The 22,350-nt window shown below is 48.6% G+C and overlaps 1 protein-coding gene across 1 annotated transcript in view; it reads left to right on the forward strand.

The window, feature by feature from the left end:
• Positions 1–22,350, forward strand: part of DNAH2 (dynein axonemal heavy chain 2) — a 94,147-nt gene that overhangs the window by 34,699 nt on the left and 37,098 nt on the right. Inside the window, exons 15-38 of the mRNA XM_068529806.1 lie at positions 189–377; positions 574–721; positions 1,205–1,397; positions 2,752–2,952; positions 3,048–3,204; positions 3,568–3,742; positions 4,151–4,314; positions 5,968–6,129; positions 6,229–6,332; positions 7,357–7,513; positions 7,665–7,747; positions 7,838–8,018; positions 8,403–8,541; positions 11,510–11,727; positions 11,943–12,044; positions 12,375–12,500; positions 13,016–13,126; positions 13,436–13,624; positions 14,070–14,173; positions 14,274–14,463; positions 15,001–15,181; positions 15,918–16,045; positions 16,375–16,527; positions 16,811–16,936. Coding sequence (XP_068385907.1) covers positions 189–377; positions 574–721; positions 1,205–1,397; positions 2,752–2,952; positions 3,048–3,204; positions 3,568–3,742; positions 4,151–4,314; positions 5,968–6,129; positions 6,229–6,332; positions 7,357–7,513; positions 7,665–7,747; positions 7,838–8,018; positions 8,403–8,541; positions 11,510–11,727; positions 11,943–12,044; positions 12,375–12,500; positions 13,016–13,126; positions 13,436–13,624; positions 14,070–14,173; positions 14,274–14,463; positions 15,001–15,181; positions 15,918–16,045; positions 16,375–16,527; positions 16,811–16,936 — 3,681 coding nt within the window. The remainder of the gene's footprint in view (positions 1–188; positions 378–573; positions 722–1,204; positions 1,398–2,751; positions 2,953–3,047; positions 3,205–3,567; positions 3,743–4,150; positions 4,315–5,967; positions 6,130–6,228; positions 6,333–7,356; positions 7,514–7,664; positions 7,748–7,837; positions 8,019–8,402; positions 8,542–11,509; positions 11,728–11,942; positions 12,045–12,374; positions 12,501–13,015; positions 13,127–13,435; positions 13,625–14,069; positions 14,174–14,273; positions 14,464–15,000; positions 15,182–15,917; positions 16,046–16,374; positions 16,528–16,810; positions 16,937–22,350) is intronic.

Here is a 22,350-nt window from a genome sequence, read left to right on the forward strand (position 1 = left end):
TCCTCAAACATCCTGCTCTAGTCTTGGATTCACCCAACCTTCGGCCTTTCAAACCTCCTTCCTTCAGGACTCGGCGTCCCATCTTTCTATTGAACCAGCTCGTTCCCCTCCCTGTTGGCTGGTTCTCATTTCCCAGGACCTGCCTTGTCTTCCCTGAGAGGTTCTCTTCCCCCTGCTCTTCCCACCAGATTCAGCAGCAGTGGCTGCTGTACACGATTCGGCTGGACCGCATGATGGAGGATGCCCTGCGCCTGAATGTCAAGTGGTCGCTGTCGGAACTGTCCAAGGCCATCAATGGGGATGGAAAGACCACCCCCAACCCACTCTTCCAAGTCCTTGTCATTTTGAAGAATGACATGCAGGGAGGTGTGGCACAGGTGGGAACCACTTTGCTCCCAACACCCCGAAACCATCACACTTTATTTGCCAGTTTCCGTCAATCCTTAAACTTGGCTCTAGGCCCTGACTTTCTCCTACAGCCTCCAGGCCTGGTTCTGCGGTGTCCAGCCTTCCCAGTCCTGAGCTTGTATCCTCCCGGGCCTGTGCTAAGCCCTCTCCACCGTGCTCCCACAGGTGGAGTTCTCACCCACTCTGCAGACCTTGGCAAGTGTGGTCAATGACATTGGCAACCAGCTCTTCTCCACCATCTCTGTCTTCTGCCACCTCCCTGAAATTCTCATCAAGTGCAAGTTTCTTCGTGAGCCTATCTACACAATCGTGGGTGAGTGGGCAGTGGGAGGGCACCAGGTGCAGGGGTAACAAAAGCTTAGGACCTGGCAGAGCGAGGAGGAGAGACCAGGGCTGTTTCCAGACATACTGGGCCAGTCATCTCCATGACTGGTGGAAAACCCAGGTCAAAGGGCTGGATTGGGGAAGGGAGAAGGGCCACAGAGGGGGGTCAAAACTGGGTGACTGATGCTCAAGGGGTTTGGGGTTTGGGGTTGGGAGACCAGGAAGGACTTGTTTGGGACTGGGGCTGGGCTATAAGAGGCCTAGACACCAACAGGTGAGACATCTGAATCCTACACAGTAGAGTCATTCTTTTACTTTCGGCCTCCTCCTTCATTTTCTAATGCTCGTGTTTGAGCTGTATTTCTTTGGGAAGGGGCTGTTGGAGGGAGGGTTCTAGGGCAGTGGCCAGGGGCTGGGCTGCAGCTTGGGTTGGGGTGGAAGTTAGTGAGAAGCATTTTGCTGGGTCTTGAAGAGCGGGATGAGGACATCAAGAAGATCCAGGCCCAGATCAGCAGCGGCATGACCAACAACGCAGCCCTGCTGCAGAACTACCTCAAGACCTGGGACACGTACCGCGAGATCTGGGAGATCAACAAGGACTCTTTCATTCGTCGATACCAGCGCCTCAACCCGCCGGTCTCTTCTTTTGACGCCGACATTGCTCGGTAAGGAGCAGAGGTGGCTGTGAGGGTCTGTCTGGAAGAGGCGGAGCACTGCAGGGGGAGGTCTGACCTGCAGACTGGGGGAGGGGCAGAAAACTAGAGGACAAGCACCGGACCTAGGGCACTGGACCTTTGTTTCTCAAGGGGATAGCGATCCGATAAGAGCTGGGCAAGATTTAGGGAAAAAACTGCTTTGGTGCGGAGTACCACAGGGTCCTGCTGGGAAAGGAGAGATGCTAGGGATCTGAAAGGTGAGAGACGTGAACACTTTCATTTTAAGAACGCAGATGGGAGTTAAATGGAAGAAGATTCTTAAATTCTGATATGAACTCCCATCTCTTTGTCCTCTAGTCATTCATTCATTCATTTGTTCAAAAAACACCATTGTTATGATGGGTTGTGAGGAATTAAAAAAAAAGAAATGAACAAGTTTTTTCCTCCCAAGGGCTCTAGTGCAGTAGGGAAGATAAGAATATTGCTGAAAGAGCAGTGGCCGTGGCATCTTGAGGACAGTTGAAATTCCAGCTCCACCACTTACTAGTCATGTCATCTTAGGTCGGTTATTCACATTCTCTGGGCCTCAGTTCCCTGTGAAATAGGTGTTATACTACCGACCTCATAAGGTTGTGAGACTGTTAAGTATATGTGGAAGCTCTGTGTGAACTCTGAAGCACTAATGTGCTGATGTGCTCAGTGTTCTTATACAAGCTTCCATGCAATCAGCGCCGTGAGTCAGGTATGCAAGATGCGGGGCAGTTCGATGAAAGGAGAGAGAATTTTCAGCCGGGGGCGTCAGGAGGACGTGGATGAAGGGAGTGACTCTGGGGCAGGGCTTTTCAAGATGGGTAGGACATCAGCAGGCAGAGATGGGCAGTGGGAGGGCATTCCAGGCAGAGACAACAGCACGAAGATGGGACCACGTGAGCATGTTCACCAAATAGTGAGTATCCAGAAAGGAAGTCAGCAGAGGGATAGATGTACAGCAGCCAACTTAATCCTCTCAGCAGCCTCGCAGGGTGGGTTCTGTTACCGTCACCAGGTTGCAGATGAGAAGACTGAGGTTCAGAGTCGTTAAATAACCTGCCTGGCGGCACAGAGCTAGTGAGCAGCACAGTGTGAACCCAGCCTGGATCGCTGAGCCTCTAAAGCCTTGAATGCAAACCGCGGAGTCTGAAAGCAGCGGTTGGGAAAATGCCATGATCACAGCCACCTGCTGGGGGACGGGTTGAAGTGGGAGACACCCGGGGGCAGAAGAATGCTTTAGCGCTGCTGGCTGGGAGGAAAATATCACCCAGGCAGGGCATCCGGCACGTCTGCAAAGAAAAAGACGTCCTAGCGGGGATGTGGGCCTTTTCAGCTACACGGAGGTGGCTAATAACGTGCAGAAGGAGGAGACGGTCCTCAACATCCAGTTTGTGTTGCTGGACTGCTCGCACCTCAAGTTCTCGCTGGTGCAGCACTGCAATGAGTGGCAGAACAAGTTCACGACCCTGCTCAAGGAGATGGCGGCCAGGCGCCTCCTGGAGCTGCACACCTACCTGCAGGAGAACGCGGAGAAGTACGGCTGGTGGACGTGGGCTCAGGCCGCGCAGGGGGGAGGGTAGGCCCGGCCTTCCCGCCCGCCCGCCCACACTCTCTTCGCCCACGCTGCAGAATCAGCCACCCTCCCCAGACGCTGGAGGAACTGGGGGTCAGTTTGCAACTCATGGAGACCCTGCAGCACGATATGCCCAACTTGGAGACCCAGATCCCTCCCATACACGAGCAATTCACCATCCTCGAGAAGTACGAGGTGCCAGTTCAGGACAGCGTGAGTTCCTAAGACGCGCGGCCCACCCACCCGAGCCCAGCCCATTCCAGCCCCAGGTTGCGGGGGACACTGACGCCCCATGTCGGAGACCCTCGGCTGTCAGGAGGGAGAGCAGAGAAGTGAGCGGGGGAGAAGGCACAAGGCCCCAAAGCCTCTGAGAGCCAAAGCTAACTTGAATGATCTTTCGGGTCACCCTGAGGATCTCTTTCAGGCCCAGCAACTGCTTGATTTCTTTGGGCCTCATTGCATGTGGAACTTGGACACAGATGCTGGTCCAGAGGATCGGAAAAGAGTTCTTCGAAGTGTTGGTGGGACGGGCAGAGCTCCTGCTCGTGGGTCACCTCCACTCTGTGATGTCCCCAGGTGCTGGAGATGCTGGACAGTCTCAGCGGGCAGTGGGTCGCCTTCCAGCAGGCTGTGCTGGACGGTGAACAAATGCTGAAGAGGCACAAGGAGAAGTTCAAGACAGGCCTCATTCACTCAGCTGACGATTTCAAGAAGAAAGCACACAATCTTCTGGAAGAATTTGAATTCAAAGGTACCCGTCTCGCAACCTCTCCCCTGACTTTCCCTTTGTCTTGACCCAGCCTTTCAAAGCCTAGGTCCCGTCCCGGGAAGGGTGCAGACAAGGCTGAGCAGGGGAAAGAGGCTGGCACATCTGTCGGTGACACTCCTGTTGTCGCTGAGTCTTGGCTGGAAGGCAGCAGCCCAGCTCATAGCCTCTCCAGTTTTCTTACACTGACTTTTCATGTCCTACCCTTTTCTGACTCTCGAGCCACAGGTAGTAGTTTCAATGCATTCTTTCAATGCGTTCCCTCTTGTTTTCCTTCCCTTGTGGGAGGAGAGAAGTGAGATTTACCCACAGAGAGGAAGGCAAGCCACAGTGGCCTTTCAGGGGACCTTGGCCTTGAGTGGGAATCTGAACTTCACCTTGGACTCCCCACAGGCCCCTTCACCAGCAACGTGGGGCACCAGGCGGCCCTGGAGCAGATAGCCCACGTACGGGCCATGCTGAACGCCATGCGGGAGGAAGAAAACAATCTCCGTGCCAACCTGGGCATCTTCAAGATCGAGCAGCCAGCCTCCAAGGACCTGCAGAACCTGGAGAAGGTGGTGTGCTGAGCAAGGCCCTCGTGGTGACCAAGGGTAGGGGGCAGGAGGCAGGAGAGTGGGTCCCAGCCTGCCTGGGAAAACAACCGGGGCCAGGAAGATGGGTACACGAGGAGCTTTTTTTAAAAATGGGGGGAAAACTCAGGTAACAAAAGAACCATTTTAAAGTGAACGGTTCAGTGGCATTTAGTACATTCACAATGTTGTGTAACCATCACCTCTAATTCTAAAACATTTTCATTACCCCCAAGAGAAACCCTATACCCATTAGCAGTAACCCCCCATTCCCTCTCCTCCCAGCCTCTGTCGACCACTAATCTATTTTCTACTTACAACTGACCCTTGAACAACAACGGGTTTGAATTGAGCAGGTCCGCTTATACACGGATGTTTTTCAATAGTAAATACTACAATACTACACAATCTGTGGTTGAATCCACAGACGGGGAACCATGGATATGGATGAACTGCGGATGTGGAGGGCAGACTATAAGTTATACACAGATTCTCTTGACTGCATAGAGGGTTGGTGTCCCTAACTCCTGTGGTTTTTAATGATCAACTGAACATGGGTTTTGCCTATTCTGGACATTCTGTGTAAAGGAAAGCATGCAATATGTGACTTTTTGTGTCTGGCTTCTTTCATTTAGTGTAGTATTTTCAAGGATCATCCATGTTGTAGCATGTGTCAGTATCTCATTTCTTTCTATGGGTGAATAATATTCCATTGTATGGATTTTGTTTATCCATTAACCTGTCAATAGACATTTGGGTTGTTTCCACTTTTTAGCTACTGTAAGTGGTGCTGCTGTGACTCTGCGTGTACTTGTATTTGTCTGAGTTCCCGATCCCAATTCTTGTGGGTATGTACGTAGGAGTGGAGTTGCTGGATCATATGGTAACTCTATGTTTAACGTTTTGAGGAACCTCCAAGCTGTTTTCCACAGCAGCTGCAGCATTTTACTCTCCCACTAGCAGCGTACGAGGGTCCCTACTTCTCCACATCCTTGCCGGCATGCCCCCCCTTTACTTTTGGTTCTAGCCATCCTAGTGGGTGTGAAGTATCTCACTGTGGTTTTGATTTGCATGTCTCTACTGACTAATGACGTTGAGGATCTTTTTCTTTTTTTTTTTTTATATTATTTATTTACTTATTTATTTTGGCCGCATTGGGTCTTCATTGCTGCACGCAGGCTTTCTCTAGTTGCGGCGGGTGGGGGCCACTCTTCGTTGCGGTGCACGGGCTTCTCATTGCGGTGGCTTCTCTTGTTGCGGAGCACAGGCTCTAGGTGCGCGGGCTTCAGTAGTTGCAGCACGTGGGTTCAGTAGTTGCAGCGCACGGGCTTAGTTGCTCCCCAGCATGTGGAATCTTCCCGGACCAGGGCTCGAACCCGTGTCCCCTGCATTGGCAGGTGGATTCCTAACCACTGCGCCACCAGGGAAGTCCGAGGATCTTTTCATGTGCTTGTTCCCTGAGGCGCTCTTAAGGCAAGAGAGTGGAGGAAAAAAAATGTGAACTGAGGAGGCAGCTGTATGTTGCCAGGAGGGAAGAGCTTCTCAGAATGAGAGGAGGAGAGGCCCTGCGTGTTTGCCAGGGAGGAGGAGGGCGAGAGTCACGTCACTCAATGCACCTGTCTGCTCTTGGCCACGAAGGAGCTGGACGCGCTGCAGCAAGTCTGGGAGATCACCCGAGACTGGGAGGAAAACTGGAACCAGTGGAAGACCGGCCGGTTCCTGACCCTGCAGACGGAAGCCATGGAGACCATGGCGCACGGGCTGTTTCGCCGCCTCACCAGACTGGCCAAAGAGTACAAGGTGTGTGGGGAGAGGGTGGGGGGCCGCAGGCAGGCCGACTGAGGAAGGGGCCATGTGGGAAAGATGGTCAGGTCTTCGACGCCTCTCGCTTTTACTCAGGACCGAAACTGGGAGATTATTGAAACCACTCGCTCAAAAATAGAGCAGTTCAAGAGGACCATGCCTCTCATCTCGGACCTGCGAAACCCCGCCCTTCGAGAGCGGTGAGGCTGCCCCTCGGCTCCTGGGGGTCGCCCCCTGGCCTGGCCGTCACCTGCTTCTCCCGGTTGTCCCCTCCATGGCGTTCCTAGCTCTCTCTGCCCCTCTGTTCACCAACACACGCCTTGAAGAAGGCTTCCCAAGAGCCCACCGCCGTCCTCTGTCTGTCACATTGTCCTGGGTTCTCCGGCCTTCTTGGCTCTTTCCCTTCCGTCTCCCCTCAATTTATGTTGTCTGTCAGAGCTAAGCTTTACGTCTTCTGTCCTACAGACGCTTGCATGTTGTAGCCCAAAGCCTAACTTTTGTCCCTGAGGGGTTTTGCTTTTGTGCCTTGTTTAAGAGGACCCCATCTACCCCAGAGCTGTAGACACACTCTCTCCGTACTTTCTTCTCATACTTTATAATTTTGCTTTTCAAGTTTACCTCTTTTAGTGCATCTGGACTTTTTATCACATGATAGAAGAGGGCTTTGAAACCATTGAGGCGAGAATAAACTATTTTATAAATGGTGTTTTAATAATTATCTATCTATTCATTTAGGAGTAAGTAATTTTACTTCTTTGGTATTGCCTCCAACATAATGTTTTTGGCGATGCTTCACTAATAAGTATTATGCAATTAAGTATCACCTAACCGCTTTATTTGCTTAAGTTATTTACCCTCTCTAAACCTCAGTTTCTGCATGTGTAAATGGAATAACATGTGTAGAATGGTCCTCATTTATAGAGTGGCTTTAAAATGAAATGGTACATGTAAAGCAGTTGGCCCAGTGCATCATCTGTAGTGAACCTGCAATCATCTGTCCTAACTCCCTCTCCAGAGAGTCAGCACCTCAATCTCTGTATTCCCCACAGTGCCTAAGATTGTATTTTAGAGGCTATTTAGTAAATATCTGTTGAATCGTGAATTAATAAATACACGGACTCATAATATCCCAGTGGGAGAAAGCCATTGGGGAGCGATGCTGACACTTTCCAGTAGGCTCTCGTGCTCCAGCGTCCTGATCTGACCTTTTGCCCCTGGCTGCAGGCACTGGGATCAGGTCAGGGACGAGGTCCAACGGGAGTTTGATCAGGAATCTGAACGCTTCACCTTGGAGCAGATCGTGGAGCTTGGGATGGATCAGCACGTGGAGAAAATTGGGGAGATCTCTGCCTCAGCAACCAGAGAGCTGGCTATAGAGTTGGTATGACAGAGTCCTTTCCCATGGCCCCCATTTCCTAAGCTTCCTGGAACAAAAGGCTTCCAGCTTTTCATCATCTGATGGCCCCTCCCAGCTCCTATTACCCTTGGGGGCTAAATACCTGATTGATCTGTTCCCCAATTTCTTTCCGCAGGCATTACAAAACATTGCCAAGACCTGGGATGTGATTCAGCTAGACATAGTCCCCTACAAGGATAAGGGCCATCACCGACTCAGGTAGACAGGGCTGTGTGACCTGGGCTGCAGAGTGGGGACCGAGGCTTGGCAGATGGGGCTAGACTATGATTTTGATACCTTCCACCGCAGAGGCACGGAAGAAGCGTTTCAGGCGCTGGAAGATAACCAGGTGTCTCTGTCTACCATGAAGGCATCTCGTTTCGTCAAGGCCTTTGCGAAGGATGTAGACCACTGGGAACGCTGCCTCTCCCTCATTTTGGAAGTTATTGAGGTGGTGCTCACAGTGCAGCGTCAGTGGATGTACCTAGAGGTCAGGATTCTCTGCCTGAGCTCTCCCTACCTGCTGTTTTGACTCCTTTATTTGTGTAGGGCCTAGATAGTTGCCCTGTTATCGGCCCCGTTTTCCCACCTCTAAAGCCATTCTTCATCTGGGACCTAGGCATCTGACTCTTGGTTATTACCTCTCATCTTCAGCCTCCTCCTTGCAAAGCCTTTGTTCTTTTTCCATTTTTCTTCTCGGACCCACAAACCTGGCCTCCCAATCCCAAGTTTCCTTCTAGAACTTGAGCATCTTGCCCTTTGGTTCTGATGCTCTTTATCTTCTCCTCAACTGTCAGTCCTGGTCTGAGAGCAGGGAGCAGAGTGTGGAGAGTGTGTGAGAAACAGCCTCTCACGCCAGTTGTTGGCCCTTCAGAATATCTTCCTAGGAGAGGACATCCGCAAGCAGCTGCCCAATGAATCAGGCTTATTTGACCAAGTCAACGGCAACTGGAAAGACATCATGGACCGGATGAACAAGGATCCCAATGCTCTCCGGAGCACCCACTATCCAGGTCTGATCCCTGATGTAACCTCAGCTGGTGCTATGTGTATGTGAAGTCATGGCCACATTCTTTTTTTTTTTTTTAATTTTATTTATTTATTTTTGGCTGTGTTGGGTCTTCGTTTCTGTGCGAGGGCTTTCTCTAGTTGCAGCAAGTGGGGGCCACTCTTCATCGCGGTTCGCGGGCCTCTCACTATCGCGGCCTCTCTTGTTGCGGGGCACAGGCTCCAGACGCGCAGGCTCAGTAATTGTGGCTCACGGGCCTAGTCGCTCTGCAGCATGTGGGATCTTCCCAGACCAGGGCTCGAACCCATGTCCCCTGCATTGGCAGGCAGACTCTCAACCACTGCGCCACTAGGGAAGCCCCACTTTCTTCATTTACTGAAAGATTGACCATTGCACCTGGCTGTCCTACCATCACCACCACCTCTTCTAAGCATTAAATAGTAGTTCCATAAATTAAACTCCACACATATTTGAGGAGAGTACAATATAATGGTTAAGAGGATGGGCTATGGAATCAGACAGACTTGAGTTCAAAATCTGACTCATGCCTTACCGATTATGTGCTCTCGGGCAGCTTGCTTCCTCCGTACTGCAGTTTCCTCACCTGTAGTGTGTGTGGGGTTAATGATAGCTATTTCTCAGGGTCTTTGTAAGGATAATAGAGGAGTATGTAGCACTCAGTACAGTGTCTGGCATAAAGTTAGTGCTCAATTATTAGTACTGTGCCTCAAGAAACACTGATCGAGGAATCACTCTTCTTCTCTAGCTGGTTCATTCGATGAGATGATGCAGGTAAATGAGATAATGCAAGTAAAGCCCTTGTCACATTAAATGGCACAGAGAAAACCTTTGGTTACTATGAGCTATTGTTATTACCTTGACTTTAATTGGTTTATCAGATTAGCTAGTCTTTAATGTAGACATTTTGGTAGGCATGGGGATTGGGTAAGGGGATGGGGGAGAGATGTACACATAGTGAGGTCTGGTTGATTATGCTCGATTGGGGTAAAGAATCAGGGAGTCATGTTTGGCGATGGGTACCTACAGTGCGTGTCCTGAGAAGAGTTTTGGCATGGGGTACGGAGGACCTCTTTGTTTTGCCAAGGGCCAATCTAACAATTCTTCATTTTCCCAAGAACCTTAAGTATACACATCAAAAAATATTATTATTCAATTACTTTGGTAAAATATAAGTATTAGGATGTGCAAAATTGAGTGACAATATGAATTTTTTAGAAATAATATTTGAGATAATTGACATGATTACATTTTAGAACAATTTATAAGCAGAGTCATCTCTTCGTTGAACACACAGAACAAAGCTGTGTTGTCCACTGCTACCGGGTCTCCCTGTGGTCTCCAGGGGCCACTCAGGTGGTCGCTCAAAGGTTCTAACAGCCTGTAGGCTTTGTACTTGAGGGTCTGAGGGTCACCTCAGAGTTCAGACTCCATGACATCCATGCTTTCTTCAGAAAGCTAGAAACTTGGAAGACCAGGAGATAAGCTAATCAAAATCTAATGCTGGGAGGAAACTAACATTATCAAGAACCTACAAATATGAACACATTTTATTTTATATCTCGAGGTTTTCTTTGAGGTGGATCTTATTACCATTTTACGAAGAGGTAAAAGCTCCCTGAGGTTAATTGACGTGCTAATTAAGTGAAAGAGCCGCAGTTTGGATGGCCATCGGCTGCCTCCCAATCTAGTGCTCTTTTTGTTTGTTTGTTTGTTTGGCCACGCCGCACAACTTGTGGGATCTTAGTTCCCCAACCAGGGATCGGAACCACGCCCCCTGCAGTGGGAGCTCATAGTTCCAACCACTGGACTGCCAGGGAATTCCCTCTAGTGCTCTTCTTGCTCTGTCACGAGGGACACTGGCAACCCCAGTGACTGCAGACCCCTTTCATTGTGTGCGTGTGATATGTATTTAAATCTAATGTGTTTTTTTTTCAATTTATTTATTTTTGGCTGCACTGGGTCTTCGTTGCTGCACACGAGCTTTCTCTAGTAGCGGTGAACGGGGGCTACTCTTTGTTGCAGTGTGTGGGCTTCTCATTACGGTGGCTTCTCTTGTTGTGGAGCACCGGCTCCAGGGGGCGCGGGCTTCAGTAGCTGTGGCACGTGGGCTCAGTAGTTGTGGCTCATGGGCTCTAGAGCGCAGGCTCAGTAGTTGTGGCGCACGGGCTTAGCTGCTCCACGGCATGTGGGATCTTCCCGGACCAGGGCTCAAACCCGTGTGCCCTGCGTTGGCAGGCGGATTCCTAACCACTGCACCACCAGGGAAGTCCCAAATCTAATGTTTTAACTTGTTGAATTGTTTATGTGCAGAACAAGCTCTAATTTTCAGAAGCTCTTGGGATGATCGGCAGAGCCCCACTTCTTTGGTGGGAAAAGACTGATGGGAGATGTAGTTATATTAATGGAATTGTATAATTAATACATAATGTAGGGCTTCCCTGGTGGCGCAGTGGTTGAGAGTCTGCCTGCCAATGCAGGGGACACGGGTTCGAGCCCTGGTCTGGGAAGATCCCACATGCCGCGGAGCAACTGGGCCCGTGAGCCACAATTGCTGAGCCTGCGCGTCTGGAGCCTGTGCCCCGCAACAAGAGAAGCTGCGAGAGTGAGAGGCCCGCGCACCGCGATGAGGAGTGGCCCCCGCTTGCCGCAACTGGAGAAAGCCCTCGCACAGAAACGAAGACCCAACACAGCCATAAATAAATAAATAAATTTTAAAAAAAAATACATAATGTATAATGCGTACAATAGTGTATAATGAATACTTAATAATGAATTAATGAAGAGGATGGGAAAAGAGTGATTGGGGACACTGCATCTGCTTCCAAAAACCATATGGCAGTCTGTGCCCCAATACTCAAGAGCTGGCAAAGTGGATATAGTTGGAGGCTCCAGATCTACTCAGGGCAATGGTAAAAGGGCCACCAAATATCATTCACTGTTCTCCTCTCCAGGCCTCCTGGACACATTGATAGAAATGAACACTATCCTGGAAGACATCCAGAAGTCTCTGGATATTTATTTAGAGACCAAGCGCCATATTTTCCCCCGCTTCTACTTCTTGTCCAATGATGACCTCCTGGAGATTCTGGGCCAGTCCCGCAACCCAGAGGCTGTGCAGCCACACCTCAAAAAATGCTTTGACAACATCAAATTGCTGAGAATGCAGAAGGTCAGTAGAGGTGGGCATGATGCGAAGGAGGGCAGGGGAGGGATGGCGACGTCAAGGTGTTCAAGGCCTTGGAGGGGACCGTGCCCTCCCAGCAGGAGGGGGATATAATGATTCTGGGTATCTGGGACAGAACTTTCTAGAACTGGTAATATAGAGGGGAGGGGGGAGGAGCAGAAATTACCCTCCAAGGGCTCAAGAGCTTCCTGTTTCTGCAGGTTGGGGGACCCAGCAGCAAATGGGAAGCGGTGGGAATGTTCTCGGGCGACGGCGAGTATGTCGATTTCCTCCACTCGGTACTTCTAGAAGGGCCTGTGGAGGTGAGCTGCGACGAGGGCCTAAGAAGCAAGCTGACTCTTCTAAGTTTGCTTGGCTCTGTGAGGAGAGGGCATCTCTGTGAAGGGATATTAGTCACTTTTTGCCCTCCCGCCTGCCATTCCTAAAACTCTTAACCTCTACCCTGCACCCGAAAGTTGGACAGTCTGCCCCCTAGTCTCCATTTCCCTCCGGGACGCAGGCCGGCCGCTGCCCAGCTCCTGCTCTTCTCTTGGGCCCCAAAGCCCCGGAGTCCTGTTTCCCAAGCACCTGCACTCTGGGGACTCCTGACTCTGGCCCTGAGGGCGAGCCATCCTGTTCTCACCTCCCCCCAGTCCTGGCTTGGCGATGTGGAGCGGACCATGAGGGTGACCCTCCGGGACCTTCTCCGGAACTGCCGCCTGGCCCTCAAGAAGTTTCTTAACAAGAGGGATAAGTGGGTGAAGGAGTGGGCTGGCCAGGTGAGCTGGGGTCAGTGGAAATGAGGCAACAAGGAGGGCCGAGCCGAAAGGAAGCAGCCAGTGTAAAGACAGGATCTTCTTCTTCTTTCTTCCTTTTAAATATTTATTTATTTGGCTGCATCGGGTCTTAGTTGCAGCATGCGGGATCTTTAGTTGCAGCATGTGGGATCTTTAGTTGCAGCATGTGAGATCTAGTTCCCTGACCAGCAATGGAACCCAGGCCTCCTGCATTGGGAGCGCGGAGTCTTAGCCACTGGACCACCAGGGAAGTCCCTAAGGACAGAATCTTGAGTCGCACAAAAGGCAGGTTTCCTGCCCCCTGTTCTGGGCTGTGGCCCCGGAAGCCTGCACCGCGGACCCTTAGCTCCTGACTTGGGCACGTGCCCATCCTTCAGAGCAGTTTAGGCATAGTGAGAGGAGTAGCACCTGGTCCCAGAAGAAGCTGGGTTTTGGGAGCCGGGCTTGTGTGTGGCCAGGGACAGGGCTTTGGAATAGAGCCTCTACACGTGCCCCAGGTGGTGATCACTGCCAGTCAGATCCAGTGGACAGCTGATGTCACCAAGTGCCTGCTGACAGCTAAGGAGCAGGGAGACAAGAAAATCCTCAAGGTCATGAAGAAGAAGCAGGTGGGGAGCCCTGCCAGGATAGGAGAGGCCTGGAGTTAGAGCTGGAGGGAGAGGGCAATACATTGGGTCAGAATTAGCGATGAGCTGGTGGGAAAGGGTCTGAACGAGGGTGCGTTATGGGAGGTGTCCAGCAAGAAGAGGTTGGGTGGGTCAGAAGTACGTCTCCCTGTGCTGATGTTGGGGGCCAGGAGCTGCAGTGGGGGTGGGGTCAGCATTGCGGTTGGATGTGGAATGATGCTGGGACGAGGCGTGATTAGGGTTTGGTGGCATTGCTCGGGCCACCTTCTTCTCTGGCACCTCGTTCCACAGGTGTCAATACTGAATAAGTACTCGGAAGCCATCAGGGGGAACCTGACCAAGATCATGCGCCTTAAAATTGTGGCTCTGGTGACGATAGAAGTCCACGCCCGGGACGTGTTGGAGAAGCTTTATAAGAGTGGCCTCATGGATGTCAGCTCCTTCGACTGGCTCAGCCAACTGCGCTTCTACTGGGAGAAGGTGCCGAAGGGCCATCTTCCCACTCCCGTACCCTAAACCCGATCCTAATGCTTTAACTAAATTCATGTTCTCTAAATACAGTAATATCCCAACCCAACCCTTAGTCCTATCATAGCACCCTAATCCAGCTCGTAACTCTCTCTCGAATCTGCCAAGTAAGGAGTGGCAAGTGGCACTTTTCCAGGGAGTGCCCACTCTGGGTGTCACTTGATCGGGACTCAGAAAGACTCCAAGCAGCTGCTGCAAGAGTTTGGGCTGGACACGTGCAGCGTGACCCCCAGTTCCCGTCTTGGTCGTAAGCCCGTCCCTCCTTCTAATTCTAAAAGGAGCCCCCAGTCTTCTCCCTGCAACTCCCCTGCCGCTTCCAGCCCTCCTCTCAGCCATCGCTGCAGCTCTGTGTCTTCCTCCAAGCCCGCCCCTCTCTTACTCTGCCCTGTTTCCCTAGGATCTCGATGACTGTATGATCCGCCAGACCAACACACAGTTCCAGTATGGTTATGAGTACTTGGGTAACTCTGGCCGGCTTGTCATCACCCCGCTGACAGACAGGTCGGCCATGGGGAGGCGAGCAAGGGGCTTGGGGTAGGGGCAGCGAATGCCGAGCCAAGGCTTCCAGGAGTCCGGCTTGAGTCCTGTCCTCCATCCCCAGGTGTTACATGACACTGACCACGGCCCTGCACCTGCATCGAGGTGGATCCCCCAAAGGTCCCGCAGGCACAGGGAAGACCGAGACCGTCAAGGACCTGGGCAAGGCCCTTGGCATCTATGTCATCGTGGTCAACTGCTCTGAGGGCCTGGACTATAAGTCCATGGGCCGGATGTACTCAGGCCTGGCCCAGGTGAGCGTCCTGCCAGCCTGGCCAGGAGGCCCCTTCAGTATCTTTTAGTTCCAGAAAATCAGCCGAAACCCAGATCTGGCTCAGTGCTTCGTAGCTGACGACAATGCATCGCCTCAGTTAGTTCTTACAACTGGGGAAGTCCCTGTGCCTCCCTGAGCTTCACTTTGCTTATTTGCAAAATCACAAGATTATGTAAGGATTCAATAACTCATGCACACTGGAGGCGCTCAACACCCACAAGTTCCCTACCCTGGTCACTTTCCCACCCACACCTCTCAGGCATTCCCCTAGATCCTTCCTGTCTGATGGAAAGTTCTGGCCAGAAACCACAACAGTGCTACGGGGCCCCCTCCACCACACACACACACACACACACACATACACACACACACACGCACGCGCGCACACACACACATTCATTTTAGAGGCTGCTGCTCCTATCCAAACATTTCAGAGAGAATATGTTAGTCACAATTTTTAGTTTCTCCCAGTCTGGGGGTACTTTTCTTGCTCCCAGCGACTCCCCCTCACCCACAGATGGGCGCCTGGGGCTGCTTTGACGAGTTTAACCGCATCAACGTGGAAGTGCTATCCGTGGTGGCCCAGCAGATCCTGTCCATCCTCTCAGCCCTGGCTGCCGGCCTCACCCGCTTCTATTTTGAGGGCTTTGAAATAAATCTGGTGTGGTCCTGTGGGATCTTCATCACCATGAACCCTGGTAAGGGCCTGGGAGTGGATGGGGCTCCTGGGGGGAGAACTGAGTGTTCAGGGCAAATAACTGTGCATCCCCCCACCCCTGCCAGTATTTTTAGCTGAGTGAAATGTGGCTAAAGACCATAAAGTGTGAGAGAAGGATAAGCATACACATTTCTGGGAGAAGGGGTGGCAATCTTACTGTTCTCCCTAAAGGGATTAATAACAGCTTGCGTGCATATATGTAGCCCTAGTCTTTTAAAGTGCTTAGCCATCTTCTTTTGTTGAACTAGCTCCCAGAGTTCTGGTCTGTCTGCCATCCCTTTTGCCTAATGGGAGAATCTCCCCCAAAGTGCAGGGCCTAGGGTCTCTCATTACTGTTGCCTGGGAACAGCTCTGGGGGAAGGAACTACGAGAAAACAGGAAAGGGTTTCGGTACTGAAAGAATCAGATAAACAGGTGCGATTTCCATTAGCACTAACGTGAGTTATACATGGAACTTGGAGAGATGGGAACTTGACAGCTCTGTGATTTGAGTTTGAATCAGGGCCATGCAGAAGGTTAAGGAAAGGACCAGGGGTAGGAAAGAAGAGCAAAGTGGTGTGGGAAGAGCCAGGGCTGAGATGAGAAAGGAAGAGGTCTCAGAGTTGGAGCTGGGGAGAGAGTTAGGGATGGAGCTGGGGATGGGGAAAATGGGACTGATTGGGAAGTAGGTCTTTGGGAAGCAGTATGGATTCTGAATAAATGGCGCTGTTTTCCAGGCTATGCTGGTCGCACAGAGCTTCCTGATAATCTTAAATCCATGTTCCGTCCAGTTGCCATGGTGGTGCCCGATTCTACCCTCATTGCAGAAATCATTCTCTTTGGGGAAGGATTTGGCAACTGCAAGGTATTCTGATAATCTCTTGTCTCCAATACTTTATTTCCCTTCCGTGATTATTCTCTGGACCGAAGAGCCCCCTGGAGGCCTCATAATCAGTTTATCCTACAAGGAACTTACATGGCTGTCAGTAGGATATGGAGGGAGATCTCCCCTCTACGGTGTCACTAGTCCTTGATGGCACGATTCACAGGATATTCTCATTAGGATTGTCCGTAGAGCACTTCCCAGCTGCTCCAAGTCCCGGGACCTAGCTTCTTGGATCTGTAACTGTCCCTAGATGAAGCAGGGGGATTGGTGGGGAGATGGATTGTTTCCTCCTCTATTTTGTTCTCCAGATTCTGGCCAAGAAGGTGTACACACTTTACTCGCTGGCCGTGCAGCAGCTCTCCAGACAGGACCATTATGACTTTGGCCTACGTGCCCTCACCTCCCTCCTGCACTGCGCTGGCAAGAAGCGCCGCCTGCAGCCGGATCTGTCTGATGAAGAGGTAGATCGAGGACACGACCGTTGGACCTTAACCTCCATTGTCACGGGTCCTATGCGCCTTCACTGAAGTTTTTGAGATTCTTACTTTTCGCTAGATTAGGTTTCCCACCCTCCTGCCCCTCCCCTCAGGTGTTGCCTGAGTTCCACCTGTCCTATCGCTAAAGACTAGCTCGGATGTATCCATTGTTCTTAGCTCCTGCCTCTCACCCAGTTGGAGAGGAAGGGCCTAATGAGTACCTCGGCCCTGGCTCCACGAGCCTGAGTCTCTGTCTTTTCCCATTCAGGTTCTGCTGCTCTCGATGAGAGACATGAACATCGCCAAGCTAACTTCAGTGGACGTGCCGCTCTTCAATGCCATCGTGCAAGATCTATTCCCCAGCATCGAGCTGCCGGTCATTGACTACGGCAAGGTATTTGTTCCTCAAGACTCTCCCTGACCTCACGTGTGAATGTGGGTCTGGAAACAGGACACCTGGCCTCCAGGTCTTGTTCTGCCCTTCACTAGCTGTCCATTCACTGGCTGTGACTTTGAGCAACACAGTTGGCCTCTCTTTGGGCTTCCTTATCTATAAAGCCATACAGGCCTATTCAAACATTCTACTTTCTCACCTCAACTCCCTACTCCCTGACTCACCAGCTCAAGTACTTCTACTCATCAGTTCCTTGACTTCACTGAGACCGCTGATCCCCTGGCCTTTCTACTTTCTACCTGGTAGCCCTCTCCTGTCTCTACCTCTCTCCTCATTCAGGGAGTTTTGAGGAGAGACTGCTAGGAGCTCTTTGATATATGAGAGGAGTGGGATGGAAGAGGCCAGGGAAGGAGAATTTTAGAAAGTGTAGGAATTTTCTTCTCTGGCAGTATGGTAGTTTAGATACCCTGAATGATTCTTTCAGTTGAAACCACTAAAATGCTGGGTAAAAATATAAAAATACATCTTTTAAAATGTATTGCTAAACTGGCAAGAAATAAGGAATTCTGGGATGAGGAGGGGGAGTAAAAGCAGGGAGGCAAGTGAATGAGAAAGCTGGCTCTCTCCCCGAAAGTTTTTTGTTGAACTTAAGGCACTGGGGGTAGGAGATAAAGCAGCCCACATTTTGAGGTATAACAGAAAACCCAGTCATGCATAAACTTCCGTCCACAAAGGAAAACACCTTCAGTAAGTGGGAAAATGAGAAACCCACCACTGAGGTGGGTCCATGCAGAAAAGAAACATGCTTGTCGTGACCTTTAATGATGAGAGGAAGGGGCAAAATCTCCTTTGAGATTTCCTAACCACAAGTCAGCCCTCACATGGTTTCTGGTCATAATTAATTTTACTGTGTAATGCCCCACATCTCAAATTTAGAACTTAATTTTAAGTATTTCCAGGTTGTTAGTGTCTCCCCCAAGTGACTGGCAGAAGCAAATGCAAATTATTTCTAGAATAATGAAGCTTCAACTTAAGCCTCAAAGAATTCTCATAAAAGTCCAAGAAAATGAGCAGCTTCTGGTCAAAAATCACAAAACACACAAGGAAACAAGATACTGTGAATGGGATGCCAAAGAACAACAGAACAGCAGAATCAGATCCACAGAGACTTCAAACATGGAAAATAATCAGCACAGAATTCTAGAAATAACTAAATTTAATATATTTAAAGAAATAAGAGAGGGGAATTCCCTGGTGGTCCAGTGGTTAGGACTCTGCTGTTTCACTGCCAAGGGTAAGGGTTTGATCCCTGGTCGGGGAACTAAGATCCCGCAAGCACAAGCCGCACACAGCACAGCAAAATAAATAAATAAATAAATAAAAATAAAGAAACAAGAGAGAAGCTTGAAACTGTGATCCAGGAACAAGAGACTTCTAAACAAAGTAGGATTGAAAAGAACCAACAGCATTCCTACAAATGAAAAAATATTATAATTGAAATTTTTAAAATCCAGCAACTCACAGAGAGGACTTCCAGGTAAAAAGGTGGATTAAAGACAATTTTGTTTCCTTTTGAAAACCCGCTACAACTACTCGAAAGAGATTTTTACAAATAAGGCATCTATACCCGAAAGGATGGGGAGAATGGGAGAGGCAATGACAGCAAAATTGTGACATGGGGAATAAATGAATCAAGTTGTGACTTACTCAGCAAACCTGAGAGGCTGGAAGTGGGGAGAACTGTGAGTTGGGAGTAGGTGGAGGAAGTGAGTAAAGGAGGTGTAGCTGAAATGAGAAGGATTGGAGGCAAACAGTCTTGGGAGCAGGTCTCCCCTTCTCTGAGACCCTGGATGGCCGTGCCTCTCTCACTTTGGTGGAAGACTAGAGGGTAACAACAGTAGGTCTCTGGTCTGGGGGACACATGGTATAGTTGAGGGCGGGAGAAAACTCTGTTAAAAATGGGGATTAAATGAATGTTTACACATTGAATGCTGAGACCCTTAGCCTTCTCTGAAGCCCCCAGAATGCCGGCAGCCAGACAGGAAATTGGAAGAGTTCTCTCTGGGGAATCTCTCTGTCCCAAGAGGAATGAATACGACATCGACAATGGAAATTTCCCAACGAAAGTCCCAGATAAATCATCTACAGTGACACTCACAGCCTACAGGCCCCACTGACACACTCAAGAGCTTCCATTCAGCTCTTTAGTCCTCCACCCTTATATATGAGCCGAAAACCAAGGCTCACCACACATCTGAGGAAGGCCTCTAACATGAAAGCAGCCAAAACAAATAGGAAAAAGCAAATTGGAGAAAACAGATAATGCAGAGGGAAGAAAAGTTTTTAAAAAAAATCTATCATTAGTATACTCAGAGAGAAGATTAAGGTATTGTATCCATGAAATACTGATGAAATGCTGTTGGAAAAGGAATATTCCGGAGAATAGAGCAGAGCAGACAAAGCGGGAAAGAGATTAAGATTCAAGTGCCAGTCTAGGAAAGACAACACTGAAATACCAGCAGTTCCAAAAAGTAAGAACGGAGAAAATGGAGGAGGCCAGGATCAGTAATGAAACAATTCACGAAGAATCCCCAGAGCTGTAGCATCTAAGTTTCCATAATTAAAGGATCTATAAATGCATGACATAATAGATAAAACAAATCCTTACCAAGGCCCAGCATTGTGAAATTTTAAAACACTAGGAAAAGGAGAAGATTTAACAAGCTTCCAAAAAGGGAGAAAAAAAAGAGATGACATGCAGAAGATCAAGAATTAGAATGTTGGACTTCTCAATAGCAACATTGGCTCTGTAAACAATGAAGCAGCCTTCAACATTCTGAAGGAAAATTATTTCCAACCTCAAATGCTATACCCAGACAACCTGTCACATAGGAAGCTAGATCAGAGATGTTTCAGACAAGCAGACTCTCAAAAAAAAAAAAAAAAATTACCTCCACTGCATCCTTTTCTCAGAAAGCTACCAGAGGATGTGCTCTACCACAATGCAGGAGCATGCCAAGAAAGAGGAAGATAGAGGACACGGGATGACAGTTGTGCACCAGACAGAGAGAGAAGCCAATCCAAACTGAAGCAAATCTGAAGGTTCAGGCAGACTTCTTTTTTTTTTTTTTTAAGGTATTTTTTAAATTATTTATTTATTTATTTATTTTATTTATTTTTGGCTGCATTGGGTCTTAGTTGCAGCACGTGGGATCTTTGTTGAGGTGTGCGGGATCTTTCGTTGTGGCACGCTGGTCTTTCTCTTTTCTAGCTGTGGCACATGGGCTCCAGGGCTCCAGAGCGCATGGGCTCTGTAGTTTGCGGCACGCAGGCTCTCTAGTTGAGGCACGTGAGCTCAGTAGTTCTGGCGTGTGGGCTTAGTTGCCCCGTGGCATGTGGGATCTTAGTTCCCTGACCAGGGATCGAACCCACGTCCCCTGCATTGTAAGGTGGACTCTGCACCACTGGACCACCAGGGAAGTCCCTAGACTTCTTTAAGAAGAGGAAATCGATATCTGATGAGAATAAAAGTTTTGAGAGATTTAGTCAACTGGCAGAGTTTGGAGTTGAGTTAAAGATCAGTATATTAAAAACTAAGCAAACAAAAAATGAGAGCAACTATTAGCCCCTAGGGAAAACCAAAAAGTTGGGCAGGAAAGGAAAAATAATCATGTATTGAATAGTATATATTGTTATACTAATATTTAATACTGTTTACAAGAGACACACGTAAAACATAAAGACAAAGGGTGGAGAGTCAAAGACTAGAAAAATACATCAGGTAGACACTAATCAAAAGGAAGCTGGGGGTAGCAATATCAGACAACATAGACCTTAAGGCAAAATGAATTACCAGAAATAGAGTCGCTTCATAATAATAAAAAGTTCAATTCACCAGGAAGATACAACAATTCTAAATTTGTATGCATCTAATAATATGGCCTCAAAATAAACAGAACGAAATTTTTCAGAATTTCAAAGAGAAATAGACATATCTACAATCGTAGTGGCGCTCTTCACATCTCTCAATAACTGATAGGCCAAGCAGACTAAAAATCAGTTTTGTTAAAGAAGATTTGAACAACACAATCAATCTTGAGTTAATCAAGACATTGACAGCAATTGCGCTCAATAACTGAAGAATAACCATTTTTTTCAAGCATACATAGAATATTTAGGTTACTTGACCATGTAAAGGTCATAAATCTGCCTCAAAAAGCTCAAAGGAATTTATTCAGAACACATTTTCTGATCACAATCTTAACTCTACTGATACCAGGCAAAGTAGACTTTATGGCAAGAAGAATATTAAAGATAAAGGGGGACATTTCATAATGATAAAAGGGCCAATGCTCAGAAAGATATGGCCTTCTAAATTTGTATGCACTTAATAATAGAGCTAGAAAATGCATAAAACAAAATCGACAGAGCTAAAGGTAAAAACAGATAAATCCACAACCCTAGTGGGAAATCTTGACATACTTCTCTCAGAAATTGATAAAATAAGCAGATAAAAAAATCCATAAAGGGAGTTCCCTGGCAGTCGAGTGGTGAGGACTCAGCGCGTTCACTGCCGTGGCCCAGGTTCAATCCTGGTCCAGGAACTAAGATCCCACAAGTTGTGCGGTGTGGCCAAAAAAAAGAAAAAAAAAATCCATAAAGATACGGATTTGAGGGACTTCCCTGGTGGTCCAGTGGTTAATAATCTGCCTTCCAATGCAGGGGACATGGGTTTGATCCCTGCTCAGGGAACTAAGATCCCACATGCCACGGGGCAACTAAGCCCATGAGCCGCAACTACTGAGCCCATGTGCCACAACTAGAGAGAAGCCCGAGCCCTGCAACAAAGAGCCTGTGCCCCGCAGGGAAAGTTCCCGCATGCCACAACTAAGACCCAACACTGTCGGCCAAAAATAAAATGAAGAAGTAAATAAATATTTTTTAAAAAGATACGGATTTGAATGCTTTTAACAGATTTGACCTGACACATGTAGAACATTATATGCATATAGTTGCAGATACATATTCTTCTCAAGTATGCATGGAGCGTTTACCAAAATTGACTGTGTGCTGGATTATGAAGTAGCGGTCTCATAAACTTCAAATGATTGAAAATTATACAGAGGATGATCTCTGACCACAATAGAATTAAACTAGAAATTGGTAACAAAATATGATTATTCCAAATGTTTGGAAATTAAGCAATACAATTCTAAATAACTCATGGGTCAAAGAAGAAATTACAGGATATTTTAAACTGAGTAAATAGAAAATGTGACATTTTAAACTTTTGGCATGATGCTAAACACGCACATACACACAAATACACCCAAACATGCTAATACAACTAATTCTCAGACAGTGGAGGGAAGTAGTAGGGGTGAGGCCTCTTAGTGGTGTTTGAGAGATACAAG

The sequence above is a fragment of the Eschrichtius robustus genome, chromosome 20 (genome assembly GCF_028021215.1).
Source record: "Eschrichtius robustus isolate mEscRob2 chromosome 20, mEscRob2.pri, whole genome shotgun sequence".
NCBI lineage: Eukaryota > Metazoa > Chordata > Mammalia > Artiodactyla > Eschrichtiidae > Eschrichtius > Eschrichtius robustus.